Source organism: Sorex fumeus, unplaced genomic scaffold, assembly GCF_029834395.1.
Source record: "Sorex fumeus unplaced genomic scaffold, SorFum_2.1 ptg000029l, whole genome shotgun sequence".
Lineage (NCBI taxonomy): Eukaryota > Metazoa > Chordata > Mammalia > Eulipotyphla > Soricidae > Sorex > Sorex fumeus.
Genome location: NW_026606086.1, coordinates 12,085,957 through 12,112,133, shown reverse-complemented (window position 1 = coordinate 12,112,133; position 26,177 = coordinate 12,085,957). Strand labels below are relative to the sequence as shown.

At 42.8% G+C, this 26,177-nt stretch overlaps 1 protein-coding gene across 1 annotated transcript in view; it reads left to right on the top strand.

Moving 5' to 3' along the window:
• The window catches only part of PRTG (protogenin), a 170,128-nt gene that overhangs the window by 53,131 nt on the left and 90,820 nt on the right, over positions 1 to 26,177 (top strand). Inside the window, exons 3-11 of the mRNA XM_056115327.1 lie at positions 1,205 to 1,349; positions 2,955 to 3,088; positions 6,124 to 6,261; positions 14,952 to 15,110; positions 15,837 to 15,996; positions 16,981 to 17,228; positions 20,158 to 20,322; positions 22,148 to 22,453; positions 23,379 to 23,567. Coding sequence (XP_055971302.1) covers positions 1,205 to 1,349; positions 2,955 to 3,088; positions 6,124 to 6,261; positions 14,952 to 15,110; positions 15,837 to 15,996; positions 16,981 to 17,228; positions 20,158 to 20,322; positions 22,148 to 22,453; positions 23,379 to 23,567 — 1,644 coding nt within the window. The remainder of the gene's footprint in view (positions 1 to 1,204; positions 1,350 to 2,954; positions 3,089 to 6,123; positions 6,262 to 14,951; positions 15,111 to 15,836; positions 15,997 to 16,980; positions 17,229 to 20,157; positions 20,323 to 22,147; positions 22,454 to 23,378; positions 23,568 to 26,177) is intronic.

Here is a 26,177-nt window from a genome sequence, read left to right as displayed (position 1 = left end):
TTCCACTTTGGAAATATTAGAGGCTAAAGTAGAGATTGAGTCCTTCCTACCTCTTACTCATCAGTCACACCATTTGTTTTCCCTCTTTCTTGATCTGTCTGCTTCAACAGTGCCAACTTCGTGTGGTTCCAAACACGGGGTGACATCTGTGTCCTGTAAGAACCAAGTCTTTGTTTTTGTTAAGATCATCTGTGGAATCTCACTTATCTCATCGCCGTCACCCACACTGACAGGGCTGTTTAAACAGCTTGTTGTTCTCTTGACTTGTGACTCTTCTTTTTTCACTCCATCTATGTCACCAACTCTCCTGACACCACTCGTAACACAGCACTCCATCACTCAAGGGTGTGTTAGGGAAGTATTCATTGGCATTATGGTACAAATCTGCTTTATTTTCTCCTTTTCCACAAACCCTGAATTTGATCTGTTCCACAGTTAGTTCTGCTTGCTCACAGCTGTGGACACTGGCTGTGTATTTCAAACTTTCACCATCATGTTTTTTTCTTCTACCTGGAATGTTCTGTTTGTTCTCTTTCACCTAAATCCAGTAGATTCTTTTGCGGGGAGTGGAGGGTAAGAGAGTTTTTCTACTGACCGATATCTGGCTGGGAGTTCCACTCCATGTTCAGGGGACAGTGCGGTGCCAGGGATTGAATAGGGATCAGCCGCATGCAAGGCTAACCCTGGACTATCGCTGCAGCCCCCAAATCCACTAGATTCTTCATTGTTATTTAAACTAGGTTTTTACCTGACAAATCTGTCTTTAGTAATTTCTCTTTCCTTTGAAATACAGCAGTATTTGATGATTGATCATACCACACAGTTTGGTATGTAATTATAGTGTGCCACACAGCTTGATATATGATTGCAAACCAATTTTGTTTATTTCTGTCTTGTTGATCACCCCCCCCCAATAGATAGTTTATGGAGAACCTCCCTTCAAGAATTAGTTTATTATAATATATTCTTTCAGAAAATAATTCTTTTCCAGAATTCATTCATTCTGGGAGAGACCAGACCCCTTGAGTTTGGCAACTGCTTGGTGGATTTTCCCAGATTATGTCCTCTGTGATCTTTGTCTAGTGAAATGGATTGGCCTTATTACTGGTGCTCAAGTTTCATCTATAATACCTAGCATTATATTATTTCCAAATATAGTATGGAATAAGTGTGTGTATTTAAAGTGTCAAAATTTATCTTACAGCTATTTCTGCATTTGAAGTTCAACCTGTTTCTACTGAGGTCCAAGAGGGTGGAGTTGCTCGGTTTGCATGTAAGATTTCGTCACATCCTCCTGCAGTCATAACGTGGGAATTAAATCGGACAAGTCTACCCGTAGCAATGGACAGGTGATGCAGCTTTTGTCTTTGGAGATGATAAAGGAATAACAAGGATTTATCATGAGACTATATGAGGACAAAGACCATCTGGAGCTCAGAGTCATTAATGATTGCAATATTGCAATAATCAGGTTTTTTTTTTCCTTTTTGGGTCACACCTGATGATGCACAGGGGTTACTCCTGGCTCTGCACTCAGGAATTAATTACTGCTGGCGGTGCTTGGGAGACCATATGTGATGCTGGGAATCGAACCCGGGTCGGCCCCGTGCAAGGCAAATGCCCTACCTGTTGTGCTATCGCTTCAGCCCAATAAACAGGCTCTTAAAGGCATTTTGCTTAGGCAAAGATCATCAGGCTCTGGTATATGGACCATAATTTTTTCAAATTTTATTTTAATTTTTGTATTGAATCACAAAGGACCATAATTCTTTGTATGTGTGTGTGTTTGTGTATGTATGTTTTAATTCAGATCAGAGTGCATAGAGCCTATCTTCCTATTTTCTTTATTTCCCAAATATATTTTCAAATGATGGGACCTTCTGAACATTTGGATTGAAAGTCCAGTTACATCTTCATTGCTGACTGGGTGTAGCAGTGCGTGGAGTAAGGATGTCCTGTGTGTGTGTTCAGAAAGTTGCTCTACCTTCTAAAACACACACTCTCTCTCTCTCTCTCACACACACACACACACACACACACACACACACACATGCTTGTGCATACATACATGCTTGAAAGTGAGTAGAATTCAGGGATCAAGAACTTGGTAGCAATTATTTAAAGCTTGTTTCCTTGAGTCAGGGATTTTGAAATGTACACATGAGACCCTAGATTTCATCTCCAGCAACACATAATCCCTCCTCATCCCCCAAACTGCTGGGTGTGATGCCCCGCAACCATTAGAAAAAGAACTAGAATCCTGTCAAAGTAACATAGTAGTGTTCCAGAGTTGGCAAGAGGCATTTGCTAAAATAGCAAAGCACTGAGATGGAAGAAATTATTCAAGGAAGTCTTTTTCTTTATTTCTCTCTCTTTTTTTTGTTTTTGTTTTTGTTTGTTTTTTTTTGCGTTGTGAGGCTCACTCTTGACTGTGCTGGGGTGGGTGGATGGGGCTTCTCTCAGACTTATCCTTGGAGGTCGCTCCTGGCAGTGCTCAAGGGTCCATGTGGTGCTGGTAATCACAACCAACACCCCCCAGCCCCCGCCATGCACACAGTCTGTTGCACTATTGATCTGGCCCCAGAGTATTCTTTTTCAAACTTACAAAAAGCTATTTGGAAAAAGTATATGAGTAGACAAGAAATCAGGTTTTGAAAAAAATTATATTAAGCACTAACTACCAGTTTTATGCAACTAAACTCTAATATCAAATAAGAATGTGTGGCAAATAGGGGGATTTCACAAAGTACATAGCACATGAGAATTATAGTGATATGAATGAATGATATGATATGATATGATATGAATGATATGAATCAAGATGAGATGTTCAAAGGGCTTAGAAACTATATCTAGCACTCTAAGAAGCTTAAGATATTACTTTTTGTGATAGTGCGTATGTTAAAATATGAAATCTCATACAAAACATGAAGTTGTCTTTCCTCTTGTTACAGGATAACTACCCTGCCATCTGGGGTGCTGCAGATCTATGATGTGGGCCGAGGAGATGTTGGGAGTTACCGCTGCGTGGCTGCCACTGCGGCCCACAGGCGTAGAAGCATGGAAGCCTTCCTCACCGTGGTCCCAGGTAGCCGTGGGGGTAGTTATGGTTTCCCATTGGCCCAGCTGTTGTCCCTTCAGCTCTAGTCCCAGTAGCACTGAGCTGTACTAGAATGCCACTTAAATCATTGTTTCTCAGCTGTTTACACTGGCAGGCCAGTGAGTGAAAAGTGGCTTCTGGAAGGTGAAGGCAAAAGTAAATCCTTTTTTAGGTCCCGTGAAATAGTTTGGCAGGGAGGGTGTTTGCCTTGTATTTTGCCGACCCTGGTTCGATTCCTGGCACCACATATAGGCCCCCCAAACCCATCCAGGAATGATCCCTGAGTGCCACTGAGTATGGCCCTAAAATCAAACCAAAACAAACTAGAAAAATTGTAGGAAGAATTTTTACATCAGTATTTATAATAGTACTCCTACATGAACTAAGTGTTCCATAGGTGTAGTAGCAGTAATTTTTTTTTAACAGATCAGTGGTTGAAAATTACTAATTTAATGTACTGTGATCTGTTTGGAAAGTGCTATTTTTATTCACTAAGCAGCATTTATTCATTTTTATTCATTTTATTCTGTTTCACAGGTGAACTTGTTTCATGTTATGTTAATGTCAAGGTCTAAAAGGGATTTAATGTTTGTTTTCTAAAAATTCCACTTTACATTTTAAAGCACGAAATGCAAAAATATTAAAAATATTTAAAAACAGTCATTTATTTCTACAAAAAGTGTCCATTGTCAGCAGAGAATCATTGGTCTCCTTTTGGATTTTTTGTTGCTGAGCAATAGCACAGCGGTAGGGCGTTTGCCTTGCCAGTATATATATATATATATACATATATATACATATATATTTTATATATATTCTAATATGGGCTGGAGCGATAGCACAGCGGTAGGGCATTTGCCTTGCACGCAGCCAGCCTGGCTGAGCCGGGTTCGATTCCTCCGCCCCTCTCGGAGAGCCCGGCAAGCTACTGAAAGTATCTCACCCTCACTGCAAAGCAAAGCCTGGCAAGAAAACCCATGACGTATTCGATATGCCAAACACAGTAATAATAAGTCTCAAAATGGAGACATTACTGGGCCCGTTCGAGCAAATCGATGAACAGTGGGAGGACAGTGTTTGTTTGTTTTTGTTTGTTTGAAGAAAAAACCATAATTTGCATTTTTTAGAAAAATGCATGTTTTATATGCATACATGCATATAAAGAATAATGTATACAAAGTAAAAAAGACTCGTAAATGTTTTACATTAAAGAATGTGAAAAGGGCGCTTTGCACACCAGAGGCCTTGGTTCATTCCTCCCTGGTACCATGTATGGTTCCCCCAAACCAAAGAATGTTAAGTACAAATATTAGGTGCTGGAGATACAGTACAGGGAATTAGATTCTTGCCTTGCACATACACAATCTTAGTTCAGTCCCAGACATCACAGATGGTTTTACATTAAACAAACAAAATAAAAACAAATGCGAGAAAGTATAAAAATCTAAGTTGCAGAATATTATCCTTAATTCCAATACCCAGATATTATTATTACTGTTAGTATTAAGTGAATGTAATTTTTGTGTATTGTATTGTACTGGAATATAGTTAGAAGAGGGAAAAATTTGGAGAAATTCTATATTTTATTTCAAAATAATTAGAATTTACTTTAATCTGTGCAAAAAAGCCTAAAGACGTTGTCATATTTCACCTGAATATTCCCCTTCACAGGAAATATACTAAATATGCTTTAAGTTTGAGAAACATTTTTTGAGAAAGAGCAGGATACACACACACACACACACACACACACACACACACATATATACACATAATTTTTGGTTCAAGATCCACACATCTGGCTGGGGATTCAGGCGTGACTCCCAGAGGTGCTTGGGGAATCATGTGGTTCCAGGTCTTCAGCCTGCAAAGCAGGTGCCAATTCTCTGAGTTGTCTTGCCAGCCCTCGAATTAAATGTTACGTTTTAATTTTAGGGAATATCTATTAGTTTTCTGCTGTGATCGATAAAGACAAAAGCGTTCTGGAAGCCATGCTTCCTTTTGTTCTCAACAAGAACAGGGATTAGTGAAAGTGTTAAGATTTTGTTTGAACCTCAGTTAAAAACACATTATTTAGAGTCAGACTAATTGTCTATCTGCTGGTGAATGGATTTTTTTAAAAAAATGAAGTGTTTGATGGGTGGGAGGGATATTATCCATGGTAGTGGAAAATGGGCACTGGTGGAGGGATGGGTATCTGATCATTGTATAATTGAAACCCAAGCACAAAAAATTGTAAATCTACAACTGTAAAAAAATAAATAAATAAAGGGAAAAAATTAAAAAAAAAAATGAAGTGTTTGGGACCGAAAAGATAGCAAAAGGGTAAGGCCCTTGCCTTGCATGCACTGACCCAGGTTCAATCCCAGCACTGCATGTCGTCCCCAGGAATGACCCCAGAGAGCAGGCCGGGAGTATGTCCTGGAGTATGACATGACACTGCAGATCTATCCGTCTGTCTATCCATACTGGAGTATGTCCTGGAGTATGTCCTGGTGTGGGTTCCAAACCAGCAAGGACAAAAACTGTTTAATCAAATGTTCTTTTATTCAGTAGAAAGAAATTAAATATTGATAGATATTACAAGATCGATGAATCTTGAAAACATGGTAACTGAATCGAAAGTAGACACAAAAGGCTGTAACATGATTTCTTTGTTGTTTAGAATAAGAAAATCCAGAGAGAAAGTGGATGAGGGGTTGTCAGGCCACGGGAGAGATTACGGAGTAACTGTTATAGAATATAGTTTCTTTTTGAAGGTTATGAAAGTATTCTCAACTGATTGTGGTAATATTGAAAATAACTTTGAAAATAACAAACATTGAATCGCACACTTCAAATCGGTGAATTTCATGTTTATAGGAGTTATGTCCTATAACTCATAAAACAACTCATAAAACAATTCATAAAACAACTCATAAAATAAAAAAAACTCGAGTTATGTTTTAAAAGTTTAAAATATTTGAGCTCATTTGTATATTATTTAGAATTTGCTTCCATTTTCTATCTTTTCCTCCCCGAAGCCAAGGAGTCACGCTCCTTCCACACTCCCGTCATCATGGCTGGGCCGCAGAACGTGACGGCGTCTCTCCATCAGACTGTGGTTTTGGAATGTGTGGCCACGGGAAATCCTAAACCAATCATTTCTTGGAGCCGTCTCGGTAAGTCTCAGGGAAATTAAGCCTTTTCCTTAAATTTTGTGTAGTGACACTGATAAATATCTTATATAAAAAACACATTTGCCAGTTTAGATGGTAGTGTTTTTTTTTTCTTTTTTAAAAATTTTGGCATTTTAGTAAGTAAATAAAGAGTTTTAGGATTGAATTTTATCCATTTTGAAAAATTGAATCACCATGAATCGCAGTTACCCATGATCGGGTTTTAGGCATACAATGCTTTAGTACCAGTCCTTTCACCAGTGTCCGCCTTGCTCCTCTGATACCTCCTCCCTCTTTTCCCTCTTGCCCCCCAGCCTGCCTTTATGGCAGGCACTTTTCTTGCTCTCCTTTTTCTTTTTTCTTTTCAGGCAGGATTGTTGCTGCTCCTGGTAGTGTATCACGCGTATCACTTTCCTCCTTTCAGCACCCAGCCCTTAGCCGGAGTGAGTGCCTCCCGTCATTGTCATCAAGGCCCCTTCCCTGACCTGTCCCCCCTCTTGGCCCAGTGACGGGATTCTAAGGATCAGCTCTCCTTTTCTTCTTTTTCATTACCTCTGGCTTGAGTCATTTCCCAACTATTCTTTACACCCTGTGTGTGTTAGATCATTCTATCTGTCCCTCTCCGTGGGACTCACTTCACCTAGCATGACACTGCAGATCTATCCCTGAAAATTTCACCTCCTTTATGATAGGATTGGTTGATTTTTTAACTTGACTTTAAATCATGCTAAACCATTAAAAAAAAAACTTTTTTCTTTTAATTGCAGTCTAGGCATCCTGGTGAGAACAGTGTCAGAGTTTATAGTATTGACATACAAAGTCACTGCAATCTACCCCCCGCCCCAAAGTGCCTACAGCTGTGACCTCTGGTCTGTTCTTCATCCTACCCCTGCCCCTTCCACTTGGTACCCAGTTCAGTAATAAAGGGCAAAGGGTTTGTTTATGGATATTCGTTTCCTGGTTTCGTTTCTCCATATTCCACAGATGAGTGATTTCATCTGGTATTTTTCTTCCTTACTCTGACTTAATTCACTTAATGAGTTGCCCTTTGATTCCATCCAGATTACACGATTTCATCATTTTCTTAGAGCTTCGTAGTATTCCATTGTGTATATATATTACAACTTCTTTTTTTTTTAAATTTACATTTATTTATTTATTTTTATTTTATTTTTTTAAAAATTTTTTTTCAGTACTATATAGGTTTTATTACTATACATTTTAGTACAATTTTTTTTAGACTTATAAATTTTTGTGCTTGGGTTTCAGTTATACAATGATCAAGTACCCATCCCTCCACCAGTGCCCATCCTCCCCCACCACGGGTCCTAGCATCCCTCCTCCCCCATCCCCCCCCGTCCCACCCTACTGCTGTGGCAGGGCAGTCCCCCCTTGTTCTCTCTCTCTTCTTTTGGGTACTGTGTTTTGCCAGAGAGGCATTGAGTGGCAATCATGTTTGGTCTATAGACTACTTTTAGCATGTCTCTCCCACCCTGGGAGGGTCTTCACAACACCCTTTATTTGGTGCTCTCTTCTCTATCTGAGCTTCCTTCTCACCTAGCACATGTGGCTGGCCTTCAAGTCATGGAGCAAAATTCCTGGTACTAATCTGAGCCATTCCTGGGTGTTAGTCTCCCATTTTGTTGCTTTATGTTCCCCAGATGAATGCAATCTTTCTGTGTCTATCCCTTCATCTGTCGTTGTATATTTAGATTGCTTCATTATCCTGGATATCGTACTAAGTGTTGCAGTGAACATACATGTGCATATATCTTTTAAAATGAATTTCTTTGTGTTTGGGGGTGGAGACATAAAAGTGGCATCGGACAGCATTCCATGAAGATTCCTGTTCCAATGATCGTTACCAGTCTTTCTGCTGCCTGTGATTCTCACTTGTATGGGATGCTGTCTCATTCTTGTTTTGGTTTGCAGTTCCCTGATAAAACTGATGACACTTCTTCATATTCCTACGGACGACATTCCATACATCTTTTTTGTGAAAGTGTCTATTTACTGCCTCTCCTCATTTTTTGTTTGTGGGCCACGCTTGAGGTTCGGTGCTCAGAAGTGACCTGTGGTGTTGCTCAGAGGACTGTCTGCAATTTTAGGGACTCAAACCACTTGCCATCAGGAAGCAAGGTTAAGGCAAGCACCTTAACCCCTGCACCATGTCTCAGGCCTCCCTCTCCCCATTTTACATCTCAGGCTTCCGTTTCCCGATTTTTTGACAGTCTATTGATAATTTTTGTGTATGATTTATATATCTTGCATAGTTGACCTTTTTTTCTGATATATTGTATGCAACTATTTTCTCCCATTCAGTAAGGTGTCTTGATTTTAACCTGAGTTTCTTTTGCCATGCAGAGTGTAATTGCAGTTGTTTTAAAATTGTTGTGTGTTTATTTTTCTTGAAAATATTCCTGCTGACTGCTCCTTAGAAAGCTTTGTCTGTTTTCTCTCAGTGTTTTCTCATAATTCCTTTGACTATTTGGAAATTTTCTAATTCCATACAGATTTTTCAGATTTTATTCTAATTTCTTAAAGGATGTCATCAGAATTTTAATGGAGACTGCGTTGAATCTGCATATTGTTTTAGGCAGGGTGGTCATTTTCACAGCGTTAATTCTTCCAGTCCGTGAACGTAGGATATTTTCTCATTTCCTGGTGTTGCTTTCTTTCAGTAGTGACTGATAGTTTTCAATGTGTGTGTTGTTCACATCTTTTGTTAAATTGAATACTAGGTATTTGATCTTTTGGACACTATTTTTAAAATTTATTTTGGCCCCAAGTAACCAGGGCTTACTCCTGCTCTGTGCTCAGGAGTTACTTCTGGTGGGGGAAGGAGGGGCCACGTGAGGAGGCGGGAGTCAAATCCATGTTGGCCGTGCGCAAGACAAGAGCTCTATCCACTAAATGGTCTCTCCGGCCACAAGACACTATTTTATTTATATACTTGGGGTCTGGGGCCACACCCAGCAATGCTCAGGGGTCACACCTCTCAGAGCTTATATGGGTACTGGAGACTGAATTTGGGTCTATCTCATGCAAGGCAGGCACTCTACCTGCTATACTATCACTCCAGCCCCACTGGACACTATTTTAAATGGTCTTTTTTAGCTTGTCTTTTTTCTTTCTCTTCTAGTTATTTGCATGTAAATATTCTACTGAATTTTGTGAGTCAATTTTGTAATCTCTACTTTGCTATATCACTTTTTAGCATCTAAGAATTCTCTTAGTGGAGTCAGAGTTTTTCTCTATATTATGTGCATACGATAGCTTAACTTCTTCCTTTTCTGTTTGGATCCCTTCTTATTCTTTTTTTGACTTTTACAGTGAGTTTTTCCAAAACTGCATTTGAATAATAATAATGGACACTTGTGTCTCAGAGGAAAGGTGGCTTTTGTCCTTTGATTTGTATTTTTGTCATTGTGTGTGATGTTGGCTGTTGGTTTGTTGAAAATGACCGTTGCCCTCTTGAGGAATGTTCTTTCTGTCCCTATTTTGTTAAAGGTTTTTAAACAAGAATGTATATATTGAAGCTTATCAAGAGCTTTCTTTTCTCTTCATCATATGATTTTATCTTTCCTTTTGTTGACATGTTTTATTACATCAATTGATTTGCATATATTCAACCATCCTTTCATTCCTGAGATAAATTTCACTTGATTCTCATGTATAATCCCTTTGCTGTATTGTTGGATTTGGCTTGCTAAGATTTTGTTGAGGATCTTTGCACTGGCGTTCACCAGGAGTATCAGTAATTTCTTTTATAGTTTAATTATATATCTGTGTGATCTTGGTATTATGAAGATATTGGCTTCATGGAAGCAATTAGAAAGGAATTGTTTCTTTGATAGTTTGGGAAACCCTAGAAGTGTAGGAAATAAGTCTTTGAAGGTTTGGTAGAACTCATTGTTAATATATCCATCTGGACCTGGGCATTATTCATGGGAAATTTTTAATTGACATTTTAATTTTCTTGTGATTTTTAAAATATTTTTTCTACTTCCTCCTGACTTAGTCTTGGGAAGTTGTTTGATTCTGAGAATTCACTCATTTCTTTTAGGCTCTAGTAATTCATTCGTTTCTTTTAAGTTCTTCAGTGGCATGGGGTTGTCCAAGTAGTCTCTTATGATCTCTTGTATTTCTGAAGTCTCTATTGTAATTTATCCTTGTTAATCTCTGATTCAGTTACTTTGGAGTTTTCTCTATAATTTTTCGTCATGAGTCTAGCTAAGGGTTTGTTTATCTTGTTTATTCTTTATAAAAAAAAAAGTCCAGATCCTGGTTTCACTAATTCTTTTTATTCTTTTATGGATTTCTGTGCCATGATTTCTGTCCAGATTTTATTGTTTCCTTCCTTATACTTGCCTTTGGAATTATTTGGTCTTTTTCTAGTTGCTCAAGCTTTGACTTTAGGCCATTGATTTGAGTTTTCTTTCCTGGTATAACCCTGTACCATAGTGAATTTAGTAGTGCTTATGCTGGGTAGTATGGGGTCTGGTAGTTTGTGACTTTATTTTCATGAGTTTTGTGGGATCTTTTTATTTCCTCTTGAAATCCTTCTTGATCCAACGAGTTATTTAACAAATGCTGCTTTGTTTACAAGTGTTGGAGCTCTTCCCCAGCTTTCTTAATTTTTGTGGTTTTGTTTTTTTGGAGGGGCATACCCACTCTGCTCAGGGCTTACTCCTGGCTCTTTTCTCAGTAATCAGTCCTGGTGGGAATCAGTGTACTATTTAAGGTGCTAGGGATCAAACCCAGGTTGACCTCATGCAAGGCAAGTGCCTAATCAGACTTTATTTATGATCTCTCCAGCCCTCAACTTTCTTTGTATAAGTTTCTACCTTCAGAATATTGTGCTCTTAAAAAAAGACAGTGATATTATTTCTATTTTCTTGACTTTATGGACAATTGAATTGTCCCTGAGCATGTGATCTGTTCCGGGAGAATGCTCCATGTGCACTGAAAAAGATTCTGTGTTCAGCGTTGGGAGTGGAGGTCCCTGTAAAGATCTACTAGATCTTCCCTAGATCTTCCCGTTTCTGACTTGGGCTCTTGTTTCTTTATTGATGATCAGAATGAGCTATTGAAATAGTCTCCCGCTGCTGTTATGTGCTGTCAGTGTATCTGCTCAGCATATCAATTGTTTGCAATTGCTTTATAAATGTTGTTGCCCATCGTTAGTGCATATGTGTTGATAAAATTTAAGTCTTTGTGGGGCCAGAGATCGTACAGCACGTAGGGTGCTTACTCTGCATGCCGCTAACTCAGGTTTGATCTCCAGCACTGCATATGTCCCCTGAACCCTTCCTGGGGTGATCCCTGAGCACAGTGTGGTATAAAAACCAAAACAAACAGTTAAGTACTCTTGGTCTGTTGATCCCTAAACAGTATGGAGTGTCCATCCCTATTTGATTCCCTTCTTTAACTTGAATGCTGTTGATCTGATATAGTATGGCCACCCCTAGTTGTTCTTTTGTTGGTTAGTTTTTGGTTTTTCTTTTTCTTTTTTAAAGTCTACTGTATCCTGTGTGATTGTTTTCTAACCTTTTGCTCTGAGTCAGTGTTTTATTTTGCAAGAGTCGTGTCTCTTGCAGGTAGCAGAAAGTTGAGTTTTATTGCCTGATCAACCCACCTGCTGTTTGCATTTTGATAGGAAAGTGTAGTTCTTTGACATTTAGAAAATATCTGATAAGAAAGAATTTGTTGCCCTTTTTTTATGGTGGTCATTTTATTTTGGTCATTTTGTTTCTGGGAAGTCCCCAGTGGTGGTCTGGGCTTACTCTTGGTTATGTGCTGAAGCATCATTCCTCACAGTGCTTAGGGAGCACTTTATGCAGAGCACAGGGTTAAACTGGACTTGGCAAGGTTCCAGGCATGCCTGTACCGTCTTGCTGATTTTGTGAATTTTTTTTTTCCATTTAGAGGGGTGTGTGTGTGTGTGTGTGTGTGTGTGTGTGTGTGTGTGTGTGTTCAGTTTTTTTTGCAGAGCTGATTTTGATGAAGTATATGTCTTCAGCTCCTGTATAAGACACTGTCACTCCCTCAGATCTGAGTGATGTCCTTGCAGAGTAGAGGGTTTGTGTTTGCAGTTTCTTTTCATTCAGTACTTTGAGTGGACTGGAGCGATTGCACAGCGGGTAGGGCATTTGCCTTGTGTGCAGCCAGCCCGGCCGAGCTGGGTTTGATTCCTCGGCTCCTCTTGGAGAGCTCGGCAAGCTACTGAGACTATCTCGCCTGCATGGCAAAGCCTGGCAAGCTATCATGATGTATTTGATATTCCAAAAACAGTAACAACCAGTCTCAAAATTTGTTGTGAGATGTTACTGGTACCCGCTTGAGGAAATCGATGAACAACGGGAGGACAGTGCTACAGTGCTACTTTGAGTGTCTCTTACATACTCCTTCCCTTCCTGCGGGTTGGTTCATCTAAGAAGTATGTGAATTTCATTCCGTTTCCTTTCTGTTCGAAGTTTCACATTTCCCTTGTTGCTTTGAGGAGTGTGTCTCTCTTGGATGCCGGTGTGTCTTGGTGCTGTTCCGTGGATTATTTTGTTCTGCGGTTTTTGGGCCTCCTGGCTCAGAGCACAAGAGCTGGGGGGCTTCCCAGGTACTGTCCCTTTCACAGGGTCTCCTCCCCCCCCACCTTACTCTCCTTCAGGAATTCCTCATGCAGAGTGGGTTCCTCTTAACTCTTGACCATTACGGAATGTGCATTTTCTTCGTTCCTCTTAGATCTGTTCCCGGGTCGGCCTTCTTTGTAGATGATGGCCTGTGCCTTGTCAGCACGTCACTGACTCAATGAGCTCTGCTCTTTATCTGCCTTTATTCCGTTTCAGCGAATTCTTCAGTGCTTTCTTGAGCTCCCCGCCCCCCTCATGTTTGGGTTTGGTTTTCTGGTGCCCAGTGGGAACTAGAGCTGGAATTCTGCGTTCCAGGTGACCTGAGCAGCAGGCACATCAGGATTTCTGCCAGCCGCGAATGTTCTGTGGGGGTGTTTGAAATGCTTCTGGGGCCAGAGTGATGCCTGTGCATCTGGCCTGTGCTCGCTTGTGTTGCCGGAGAATCTGGGCTGCCCGGGCCCTATGCTTGTTGTCGCATCAAGGCCAGCCCAGACTCACAGTTGCTGGTGTCTGCAGCGAGTGTGGCATCATGGCCCGGCTGACCAGAGCACTGGCTGCAGTTGGGGCCCTCAGTCCCCTGTGACAGCCACTCAGCAGGGGCTCCTCATGCCTGTGCCAGGCTTGGGATGGCTGGTCCAGGCCTGGGGATGGCCAGCAGGGCTCACTCCCAGGATGTCTTTTGTGTTTCTCAGGGACGCCAGCGCTCTGTGACTTTCTCAGGAATAACTGCCCCAGCTGTGACCTGGGCAGCCGTCCGTGCACTGGGTACCATCGACACCTCGCCTCTCCGGGTGCTGGGGACAGACGCAGAGCTGGGCTTGCTGGCATCCTCCGTGCCCCGTGTTCTCTGCCTCTGATGAAACCAAGTCTCGTGCTCCCTCCATGGGCCTTCCTCTACTTCTGGGCCTGTTCTGTGGCTGACTCTGAAGGCGGAGGTCTGGGGCCCGGCTGAGGCTGAGTCCCTGCAGGACAGTCTCAGGCTGCACTGGCTGCTCCCAGCTGAGCCCGGGGCACGGGAGCTCCTTCTGTCCCGAGACGCCGCAGCTCCCGAGATCTGGTGCAAAGAATGGCTCTGCGAGAAAGCCGCTGCTCAGCCACAGTGTTTCCCCGGGGGTGGGGTTGGCCAGCAGAGCAACCACCCAATGGCCCAAGCCACGGTCCCCGGGCCTGGCTCCCCTCCTGCGGTCTGGCGCATCTGTGCGTGGTGCATGCTGCCGGGACCTAGATCTGCCCACAGCTCAGGGAGGAGCACAACGGGGCAGGCCTGGGGTGCTTGAGGTGCCTCTTCTTACCCTGGCTGCTGTTTCCTGGGACTTTGGGGCCTTTGTTTCTTCCCACCCCCGGGGGAAGTGCTCTCTAGTTCTGAAAGTGCATACACAGGCCGCTGTGGGTGACCCCAGTCTCCTCCAAGCCTAGACTCCTTCTTTCCGAGACCCCCTTGGATAATGCTGTCACCCTCTCGTTTTCAGGCATTTTGATTGTGTTTCCACCTTAGATGCGTCCACAGCTCCGTTTCTTCTCAGTCCCGTGGGCCTTACCTACCTCTCCCATGTGGTGTGACATAAAAAAATTTAAAAAAAATTTTTTTTAAATTGAAGCACCATGAGATACACAGTTGCAAAGTTGTAGTGATTGGGTTTTAGTCATTCCATGCTCCACCACCTGTTTCTTCGCCCGTGTGCATTTACCACCACCAGTGTGCCCAGTTTCCCTCCCGCCCCTCTGCCCCACCCTCAACCTACCTCTATGGCAGACACTTCCCCCTCCTCTCTCTCGTTTCCTCCCTCTCTCTTTCCCTCTCTCCTCTCTCTACCCCCGCTCTCTGTCTCCCCTCTCTCCTCTCTCTCTCTCTGCCTCTCCCTGTCACCTTCACTCTCTCTCTCTGTTTCTCTCTCTCTCTCTCTTTCTCTCTCTCTCTCTCTCAGTGGTTTGCAGTGCAGGTACTGAAAGGGTGTCATGCGTATCACTTTCCCTCCGTTCAGCGCTTACTTTGTGTCCAGAGTGATCACTTCCAGCAATCCCTGGCCCGTTCGTGATTTTTTAATGGAAATTTTCTCTTCAATATAGACCACAAGTCCATTGATGTCTTCAATACTCGGGTACTTGGAAACGGGAACCTCATGATATCTGATGTCAAGCTGCAGCATGCTGGCGTGTATGTGTGTCGGGCCACCACACCCGGCACACGGAACTTCACAGTCGCCATGGCTACCGTGACCGTGTTGGGTATGTCCAGAGTCTTCAGGGTTTTTTTTTGAAACAAATAGATTTTATTTGGAGGATTTTTAAGGTGTGGAGGGGAAGAGAGTAAGAGAGAGTAACGTACTCAAGAGAGAACACGGGCTTCTCCAAGGGCAGAGAGAGCCCCTACACTCATCCTAGCATTAGACACAAAAGCATGAAAGTACACATCTCAAGAGGGGAGATGAGGGCGACACATGTGCTCAGCCCATATGTGCTCGGCCACGTGGGCGCAAGCAGCACATGAGCTCAGGCAGCATATGCGCCCATAATCTTCAGTTTTAAGGCTCGCCGTTCTGTCTCATTCAAAGCTCACTTTTTATCATCCTTGAATGTTGAAGCACTGATAGGATGGTGAGCAGGAAATGTCAAACAACAGTGAGTTTTCAGTGAAAGTTCAAGCACTGTCACTTTGTGCTCACTGTCTTTCGTCTACATACCATCTTGTTCTTATTCTTCCCCGCTGTCACTTCACTTGCTCACAAATCCGTATATTCATTGATCAGTCTGAACTTTGAATCTGTTGATTCTGCAGGTTGAGGCTAAGAAAGTCAGAATTGTCCACGTATGGGAAAAGTCAGAATTGTCCACGTATGGGACTTGATCGGTCATTTTCTGTGCTTTTTTTTTTCATTGTTGTTGTTGTTCTTTGCATTGTTTTTTTCCAGAAACATTATTTTTTTCCCTATTTTCTTTTTAAAAAAAAAATAGCTCCTCCCTCATTTGTTGAGTGGCCAGAAAGTTTGACCAGGCCTCGAGCTGGCACTGCACGATTTGTATGCCAGGCAGAAGGAATTCCCTCACCCAAAATGTCATGGTTGAAAAATGGAAGGAAAGTACATTCAAATGGCAGAATTAAAATGTACAACAGGTGAGTCTTGTCACGTCAGTGGTCTTGACATAAGAGAGCATGAGTCTAGTCAAGTTTTTTGTGTAATTGTAATTTCCCTGTCAAATTATCTTGTTTTTAAAAGTGGAACTAAAGTAAATTGATGTACTATTATTGTGCCTTGTACTCTTTTAACTTCATTGCACCAGAGAGCCTCTTACTTATGGATCATAGGGGTGATCATAATGAAATGAGTGTTGGACCTTTCCCAGACCAGGTTTCTGATTCTAGTAACCCACGGGCTAAAGTTATTAGCAAGTATGTTAAACCTTTGGGGGGTCTCATTTTCCTTTTGCATAAAATGAGAAAAGAAAGGAAATAATTGATTCTCTAAGAATTCCTTCACAGTTCAAACTTCATGCATAAATTTAAGAATTCATTTGTATAAATTTGAATCTTTTTATAGCATGCTCATTTATGTTGAACAAAATTTACAAGTTTGTGTTGCCCTGAATCTGATCTAACATTGTGATACACAAACAGGGTGTGATATCACCTACTCTAGTGTATTGTTTCAAAAGAGATTAAGTTGTTACCTGAAGAAAGCAGGATTTGGATAGCTCAGGCGTTTACTTGTATAGGCTCAGGAAATAAAAGTATTTTCGTGTAATTATATAGATTTTTAGTGGGTATAGTTTTCATAATTTTTTTGTTCTTAGTAATTTTTGTCATGTAGCTTTTGGGGTCTTTTTGTTTTAGTTTTGGTGTTTGAATCACCAAGTGATGCTCAGGGATCACTCCTGACTCTGCACTCAGGAGTCACTCCTGGAAGGGTTCAGGGAACCATATATGGTGCTGGGGACCTCACCCAAGTTGGCCCTGTGCAAGGCAAGCACCCTACCCACTGTATTATCTATCCAGCCCCAGTATTTTTTGTCGTTTCAAATGAACATTCACTTGGAAGTAACAACTTTTATCTCATCCTTACATCTTATCATAGAAATGAATACTTTTTCTTTTTCCCAGTAAATTGGTAATTAACCAGATTATTCCTGAAGATGATGCTATCTACCAGTGCATGGCTGAGAACAGCCAAGGGTCCCTTTTGTCGCGAGCCAGACTGACAGTAGTCATGTCTGAAGACAGACCCAGCGCGCCGTATAATGTTCACGCCGAGACCATGTCCAGCTCAGCCATCCTCCTGGCTTGGGAGAGGCCACTGTATAACTCGGACAAAGTCATAGCTTACTCTGTGCACTACATGAAAGCGGAAGGTGAGCAATTGGAAACATCTGTGTTTTGTTTTTATGTTTTGGGGATTTTGTGGGGGTTGGTTTTGGGGCCACACTGGGCAGTGCCCGGGGATTACTCCTGACTCTGTACGCAGGAGTCTCTCCTGGGGTGCTTCAGGAACCAAATGGGGTGCCAGGGATCAAACGGGTCAGCCACATGCAACTGTATCTCTGCCCCCTAGTCTTTATTTGTTTTTTACATGCAATTTGCTATCAAGGGTTTGTTTTCAGTATGAACAATATCTTACATAACGCAAAAAAGTATTTTTGAAGTACTGTGGCATTTATCTCTTAATCAAATAATAAATCACACATGTGTTTTTTTCCAGATTTTTTACTGTGGTTTTGTATTTTGTGTATATAAGTATAGTCTGAGTTTCTCTGTTTAGAATCAAGTCTAAACCAGGTCTGCTTGCTAAAAATTACAAAATGGTGTGCTTATGAGTTTCATTCCTGCCAAAGTAATGAGATTTTAAGTATGTCAATTTAAGTATGCGGTTGAAAAGAAACCATGTCGTATGTACTAGAGTGAACTATGACTTCTCTAGCATGTGTTTTTGTGGGGAAGTGTCCCTTGCTATACCTGGGACCATTCCTGGTGTTGGTCCTCAGCTCTGCTGTGTGGGTCACCTGGGTCATTGCTTGGTGCTGTAGGGGACCCGAGAGGTCACACAGGAATAGAACTCAGGCCCTCCCAGTGTAGCTTATGCTCAGCTACCTGGGCCATCTCCCCAGCCACTACAATCATTTTGTTTGTTTGTTTAATTGAATAACCATGAATTACAAAGTTACAAAGATATTTATGATTGCATTTCAGGTGTATATTGTTCACCCGTCCCCTCCCCAGGGTGCCTGGTTTCTCCCCTGCCGACTGGGTGGCAGGCACTTTCACCCTCCAGTCACATCTTCTTGTTTTTTTGTTGTTGTTGTTTTTTAACTTTGAGGTCATACTTGCAGTGCTCAGGGCTTACTCTTGACTGACTCGGGGATCTGTAGGGGATGTCAAGAATAGAACCCGGGTTGACTGTGTGCAAGGCAAATGTCTTACCCGGTGTACTATCGCTCCAGCCCTTTCCTCCATTTTATTTTTAAGGGGGAAAGTAAAAATCATCAAATACCCTGTTATTGATTTTATATCTGACACTGTATTCAAGTTTTGAATATTGTCTTAAGTCATGTAGAATTCTGTGAAACTTGAATAAAACATATTGATTTTTTTTTCTTTTTGGGTCACACCCGGTGATGCACAGGGGTTACTCCTGGCTCATGAACTCAGGAATTACTCCTGGTGGTGCTCGTGGTCCATATGGGATGCTGGGAATTGAACCTGTGTCGGCCGCATGCAAGGCAAATGCCCTACCCGCTGTGCTATCACATCAGCCCCAGATATTCTTATTTCTTACATAAAAAGTAGAAATCAAATCTGTCTAGAAGTTTTGCCCAATAACTATAAAAATTTACTTAATTCCACTCCTCAAACTGTTTTTATCCTTTTGTTTTCTGTTGTCAAAAATTCTAGAGGAAAAGGAAAGACCACTTTTAAATCCTAGTGATTTCTCTATTGAATTTTCACAGGAACTCTTTCACAGTAGAATTTTAAAAGTTTAGTTCTATACATTATCATAGCCTAATTTTTACGCGGTAGAAATTAAAACTGAGTTCAAACATCCACCAAAATAGTTCTCTAATAAAATGGTTTGTAGGAACAGGTGGTTTGTTTGGTTTTTGTACTTTGAAGTAGTGTTTTTGAAGGGAGTATCTTGAATTTAAATTAGGGGCATGGTAGCAAGAAGAATGGGAGTCTGATAACTGAGCATGTTAATTCCCTCTTAGTGATTAGGAAGGGGAAGGGACTGCTGGGTGGTGGCGGTCAGTCTTGTTCACTATTATGGTGGTTTCATTAGCGCCTCCCCATGCGGTTCAGTGGCCTATTCAGGGGCAGAACAAGGCTTTTTAATTGAAGCTCAAGGACCTTGTTTGGCAGGTCAGGAATCGACTGTGTGGCTCCTAATTAACGAGCCATTAACCATTCTGTTGTGAAGTTTCTATAATCTTATCTAATTAAAATGTTATCAAGTTAATTCAAGAATGTGGGAAAACTTCAGAGTGGAATGTGCCTTCTGTTTTGTTTATGTGTCCCGTGGGCAGGGGCTCTGTCCTCGGAGAGTCTCCATGAGGTGACGTGTATTGACTGCGAATTATTCGCAGGGTTCAGGGGCTACCAGTTTCCCTGTAGCACTTGGCATGTTCGCTCTGTAGGAATTAGATTGCACAAAGACAAATCCTCTTCTATGTGGTGCCATGCATACTTTGTTATGACTTGCTGAGAAGAATTTTTTTAAAAATTAAAAAAAAACCATCATGGAACAAAGAGTTTAAAGCACCTTCAGTGCCTTCAGTCTTTTAGCGTTAAAGGAACAGCATATGTCAATCAAAGTCAATAGACTCTCAAGGGGCTCTGAGTTCTTTTGCAGGCAACTTTTGGTCTGTTTCATTCTCACAGAGTCGAGCCATTACTGTCCCTACAGTGTCTTCATTATGTTTCGGCGGGAAAGGAAGGCAGGAGTGTAGCAAATCAGATGTTCACTTAGAAAATGACGGCGTGCTGGACTCTGATGTTCTGTTGAATTGTCCCTGCACATTTTCTCTGCTGTTTGTTTCAACTGAATATGAAATGGTGGTTAGAGCAGAATAGTTATTTTCACTTTGGGTTATCCAGGAAAAATTCAGACTAGCATTTCATAGCAAGACTTTTTGAAAATGAAGGCCTTCCTATTTACACTTTTTAAGGGTCCTTAAAGGATAACAGTTAGAGATTGGACTCAGGAACCAGTATTTCACAGTAATTGAAACAGTCTTGTCATTTTTATCTGTATTTTCATGATTTTTAAACGATGTTTTTTAAATACAGGTTTAAATAATGAGGAGTATCAAGTAGTCATTGGAAATGACACAACTCATTATATTATTGATGACTTAGAACCTGCCAGCAATTACACTTTCTACATTGTGGCATATATGCCAATGGGAGCCAGCCAGATGTCTGACCATGTTACCCAGAATACTTTAGAGGATGGTAAGAAAGGGCTGTATAAGCATGAACGTTAATCTGTTTAATCAACTTGAATGAATACAGCTGTTTTAAATTAGAGAAAATATCTTCTTTTGGGTAGGAAAAAAATAGGTATAGAAACCAATATGTAATATGTCATTTCAGATCTGAATTTCACTTTTTGACAATAACAGGATAAAGATTGCTCTTATTTATGGTTTAAACTCATAATTATAAAATCATTATATTTTCATGGTCATGTTGCTGAGAAGGGGCTCAGGCTGGGGTCTCCAGTGCAAGGTGTACACTCAAGTCCTTTACCAAGCCCCTATATCATATTTCAGGATATTTTGGTATATTTCAGTTTTCTAGCTTAAGTTGTAAATGCATCGAAGATAACAGTAGAGATTTGACCCAGAAACCAATCTTTTACAGTGATTGAAATGGTCTTGTCATTTTTATCTGTATATTCATGATTTTTAAACAATCATGAGAATAGAAGACTGAGTAGAATAAAATCTGAGATTCTTTATTTTTAAGCAAAAAAAATTGATTGTTGAATAACAGTGAGATATCCAGTTATAAAGTTGTTCTAATGTGTTTCTGTCATCCAGTGGTCCAACACCCATCCTTTCACTAGTGTACATCTCCCATCACCAAGTGTCCCCAGTTTCCTTCCCACTCCCCCAATCCTTACCTGCCTCTTTTGTAGGCACTTTCCTTCTACTTTCTCTCTCTTTCTCTCACTCTGTCTTTCTGTCTCTGTCTCTGTCTCTTCTCTTTCTCTCTCAAATCTGAGATTCTTTGGGCATGAATAGATTATAGTTACATTGAGCATACAATGATTAGAGGTCAGAGGTATTGATATAAGACTTTTATAACTGAGTATATGAAATTTAATACCTTTCAGTTTAAAAAGTTCTGAAAAATTCAGGTAGTAGTTATTTTAATTTTAGATGAAGTGTGCTTATTCTGCTTGAGGAGGAAGTTAGTTAGTTTCCTGATCGTAGATTGAAAAAAAAAAACAGTTTTCCTTTGGAGACCAGGCCACTGTGTGCTCTGAGAGAGGTCTGAGACTCCATCCTGAGATACTGCTAGTGGACCGGCTTGGGGCGGGGCGGGGGGTGGAGCATATCACAGTGTTCAGGACCTCCTTGTCCCAGCTCCTTGCTGGGAGGAGGAGGAGGAGGAAGACTTGCTTCCTGTGGTACTCCAGGACCATGTTTAGGTACTGTATCCTTGGAAACACTAAATCACATTCATTTTGTTCTTGCTTTTGGGTCATGCCTCGTGGTGGTCAGGGACTACTCCAGGAACTGTGCTCATTCCTGGTGGTGCTGGGGGTCCCTGCAGTGCCAGGGGGGAACCCCAGGCTCCCCCGTGCAAAGCCTAGACTCCAGCCAGCCTGTGAATGCTCTCCCCATCCCCTTCATGTTGATTTTGAAGATACAAATCTTATTCTTCAAAAGTGCTTATAAGATTCCCTACCCTAGTGTTCTAAGCTGTTCTACTCGAGTGATTCTCTTCCTTGTTTCTAAAGCACCCTGGTGGGGTTATTTAGTTTGAGTACTAAGTAATTTCATGTTCTTCCCCAACAGCAGTAGGACACATCACAGTGATGAAAGCCTTGCTTCCCTGTGCTTTCTCCTCTCTCATCCTTTTTTCCTTCTCTCTTTCTGGTTTGTTAACTGGAAAAAAAAAAAGACTGCTAGAGCCGAAAGAGCATTTATTGTGCAATGTGTTGCTATTGGAAAAATCAGTAAATTCTAGTGTGCTGGTTGATAATTTTGAATCTAGATACTTATCCACGCCCCCCCCCTCCCCTTTCTCTCCCCCCTCCTACGGCTAGTTCCCCTGAGACCTCCTGAAATTAGCTTGACAAGTCGAAGTCCCACTGATATTCTCATCTCCTGGCTGCCGATCCCCGCCAAGTACCGGCGGGGCCAGGTGGTGCTCTACCGCCTGTGCTTCCGGCTGAGTACTGAGACCTCCGTCCACGCGCTGGAGCTCCCGGGCACCACACACGAGTACCTGCTGGAGGGCCTGCGGCCTGATAGTGTCTACCTGGTGCGCATCACCGCGGCCACGCGCGTGGGGCTGGGAGAGTCCTCCGTGTGGACCTCCCACAGGACGCCCAGAGCCACGAGTGTGAAAGGTACGGTTCTCAGCACTGCTGAGCAAGGATGTCACTTCCAAATTGAATTTGTCTTAGTGAAAATTCATTTTATGAATAAATAGATTCTTGAGATTTCTGTGGATCGTAGGCGTCAATTGAAAAAACTGGGGTTGGGGAGATAGGACAGCGGGGAGGGTGTTTCGCTGGCACGTAGCTGACCTGGGTTCAATCCCCGACATAACATACAGTCCTCTGAGCCCCACCAGGAGTGATCCCTGAGCGCAGAACCAGAAGTAAGCTCGGACTCCTGTCCTGGTCCTTCTCCCCAGAGAACTTCAGATGTCATTGTGGATTTCACTGTTCGCTTAGCGAGCACTTAGGGACTGGTTGATCTGATTCCAACGAACTTCAGCCAAAAGTCATGCTTATGGTAAAGATCATATTTTAGTCAGTATTGCTATGTATTTTGAAAAAAAATCACCTTTAATTAAAAGACTGTAAGCTAGGAGGTTCCAGACTTCATTTTTTTTTTTTCATTTTCGGATCACACCCATCAGTGCACATGAGCTAGTCCTGGCAGGGGCTGGGGAGACCGTGCGGTGCCAGGGATTGGACCCGGGAAGGCCGTGTCGGGGAGGCTCCCTTGGAACCCCCTCTCTTTGCTGATGCAGAATATGGCATGGCAGGCTGTGCTGTTACCATTGTAGATTGATTGATGTTCCTATCACAGAGGAATGTTGAATGATCAGAGATAAAAATACTTAGCCTATTTTGTTCTTGGATATGCCTGTCTTTTTAAGGCTGTGTTTTATATCTCAAATTCAGTGTCCTTGCACAACTTTGAAAGCCAGCTGGAAGTACAGTTGTTAGGATGCACATCTTGCAGCTGTTTGCTGAAGACCATTTTCTGTGCCCGTGTGAATTTCAGGGGTTTCATACTTGCATTTTGGGTTAATTTTTCTAGCCCCTAAGTCTCCCGAGCTACATTTGGAGCCTCTCAACTGCACCACCATTTCTGTGAAGTGGCAGCCGGATGCAGAAGATGCCGCGACCATCCAAGGCTACAAGCTGTTCTACAAGGAGGAGGGGCAGCAGGAGAGTGGGCCCGTGCTGCTGGGGCCTGGTGCCCTTGTCCACACACTTGGGGGCCTGGGTGAGTTGGAACAGAGCTGTGAGGGGACGCTTCCTCTCGGCCCAGCTTGTGTGTTGTGTGCCGGGGGCGGTGTTATTACACGGTGGGAAAAGGTGCCGGGATCAGTTTGTTGAGTCAGTGATTGGCTTCTGACTCCCCTTGGTGAGGGGTCTGGTGAAATCCCCGCTCCCCCCTTGGGGCGCTTGCTTTGCTTCCTAGCGTTCACCTTGGGGAGTGAGACCCTGACTGGCCCGTGTAGCTGTATGCTGAATATGGGAGGAAGAATTGGGTCCGCAACTGGGTAGTTAATGTTTACTGACAAAGTTTTGCTTAGAACTGTCCCGAGGGGGCTCACAGTTGTATTATTTTACATGCTTTAAGTATCTATAAATGATGTATAAAGCAGTGCTTCAGCGGGTAGGGCGTTCGCCTTACATGCGGCCAACATGGCCGACCCGAGTTCGATTCCTCCGCCCCTCTCGGAGAGCCCGGCAAGCTACCGAGAGTATTCGATATGCCAGACACAGTAACAACAAAGTCTCCAATGGAGACGTTACTGGGCCCGCTTGAGCAAATCGACGATCAATGGGAGGGCCTTTACCTTTTACCTTTACCTTAAAGCAGTGCTTCTACAGAGGACTCATCTGGTTGTAAATACTGATGTCAGTCTCACCAGGAAACACTGGGGCCTGAGCAAAGCACCCCACTTGTTGTTGGCATTCACCCCTGAAAGCCTTGTTCAGGCCCTACTCATTGGATTGTTGCAGGGGGAAGGGATTTCATGATGCAAACGGTTTTGATGTGAAGTACAATGAAACTTAGGAACTGGGGTCGCCTGTGAGGAGTATTGGGAGCTCCATGGTGGGGTGAGATCTCCATACGTATGACGCCCTGGACTTGATCCCATGAAAGGGAGAGATTTTATATTTAAGTATAGATACACATTTGAGTGATGAAGTCACACTAAACTACATGTTACTGAGAGAATCACTTAATCACTTAATCACTTAACTTCCCGTTAGTCGTCGATTTGCTCGAGCGGGCGCCAGTAACGTCTCCATTTGTCCCTGTCGCGTGCTAGTGTAGCCCAATGGCATCTCTTCGCTCCGGGAACATGGAGGGCCTCAAACCGATCGTTCATGACCTTGACAAAGAAGTCTGACCATCTGGTAGGTGGGTGGCCACGCGGTCTCTTGACATCCCGTGGAATCCAATCAGTAACAGCTCTAGTCCAACGGTCGTCTTTAAATCTCATTACGTGACCAGCCCATCTGATTTTCGACACCTTGGCAAATGAGACAGCGTCCCTGATCCTTGATCGTCGACGGATGTCAGAACTCCGTATTCGTTCTCTCATTTGAGTGAAATGTGATATTCCAAGCATAGCTCTTTCTATTCTTCTTTGGGAGACCTGAATGGCGTTCTCATCTTGTTTGCGTAGGGCCCAGGTCTCTGAGGCATATGTTAATGCAGGAAGAACAGTGGAATCAAAGAGATGTGCCCGGAGCCGGAGGTTCTTCGTCCTCTTAGCTATTTCTTCGACGTTCTTGAAGGCGTTCCAAGCCGCTCTCTTCCTCCTGCGCAGCTCGGGTGCCAGGTCATTTGTCATGTTGACCTCTCGACCTAGGTACACATAGCTGTTGCATTCGGAGATGGTCGTTCCATTGAGAGCGAATGGGGCGTCAGGAACAAGGCTGTTTCTCATAAACATTGTCTTCGTAAGATTCAGCTGTAGTCCTACCTTTCCACACTCACGGTCAAAGTCGGCCAGCATTTGTGCCGCTTGGCTGATGTTTGGTGTTATTAAAACAATGTCATCAGCAAAGCGGAGGTGGTGTAGTTGCCAACCATCTATCTTCACTCCCATTCCTTCCCATTCCAGTCGTCGCATGATGTTCTCGAGGGTGGCACTGAAGAGTTTCGGTGAAATGGTATCACCCTGCCGCACCCCTCTCTTGACATCAACGATCACTTCTTTGTAGAATGGTGAGATCCTGGTAGTGAATCCGCAATACAGCTCACGGAGGATCCTGATGTATTGGGCTTGAATGCCCTGATTGGCTAGGGCTTCAATGACCGCTTCCGTCTCAACAGAATCAAAGGCCTTCTTTAAATCAATGAACGTTAAGCAGAGCGGCATCTTGAACTCCCGAGAAACCTCAATGAGTTTGGTTATCGTGTGGATATGGTCGATGGTGCTGAATCCTTTGCGGAACCCTGCTTGCTCACATGGTTGTCCTTCATCTAGAAATATTTTATATTTAGTGTAGACAGACACACTTTTGCACGATGAAGTCACATTGCTTGTCGCTCCTGAGTGATCTTCACCTGACGTACAGCAGCAGCTGTTGGTGTGTCGGTCTTCGTCTGATGTGGTGGGTGCAAGTGCCCCTCATCCCTGCCATGCTCTGCTCTCCGGAGGGCGGGGCTGGGGCCGTAGGGTGCCTGCAGGCTGCCACAGTTCCTGGCCTGCAGGGGGTCCTGTGGAGTGACTGTCCCCCTGGTTCCTGGAGAGGCCAGGCACCGTGGTGGCAGTCAGCTCCGGGCAGTGACAAAGAGCCCACCCATCTGTCTTCATGGTAGTTTGCCAGATAGCATTTTGCTCTTCATCTTGTTGTGTCTTTTTAATTG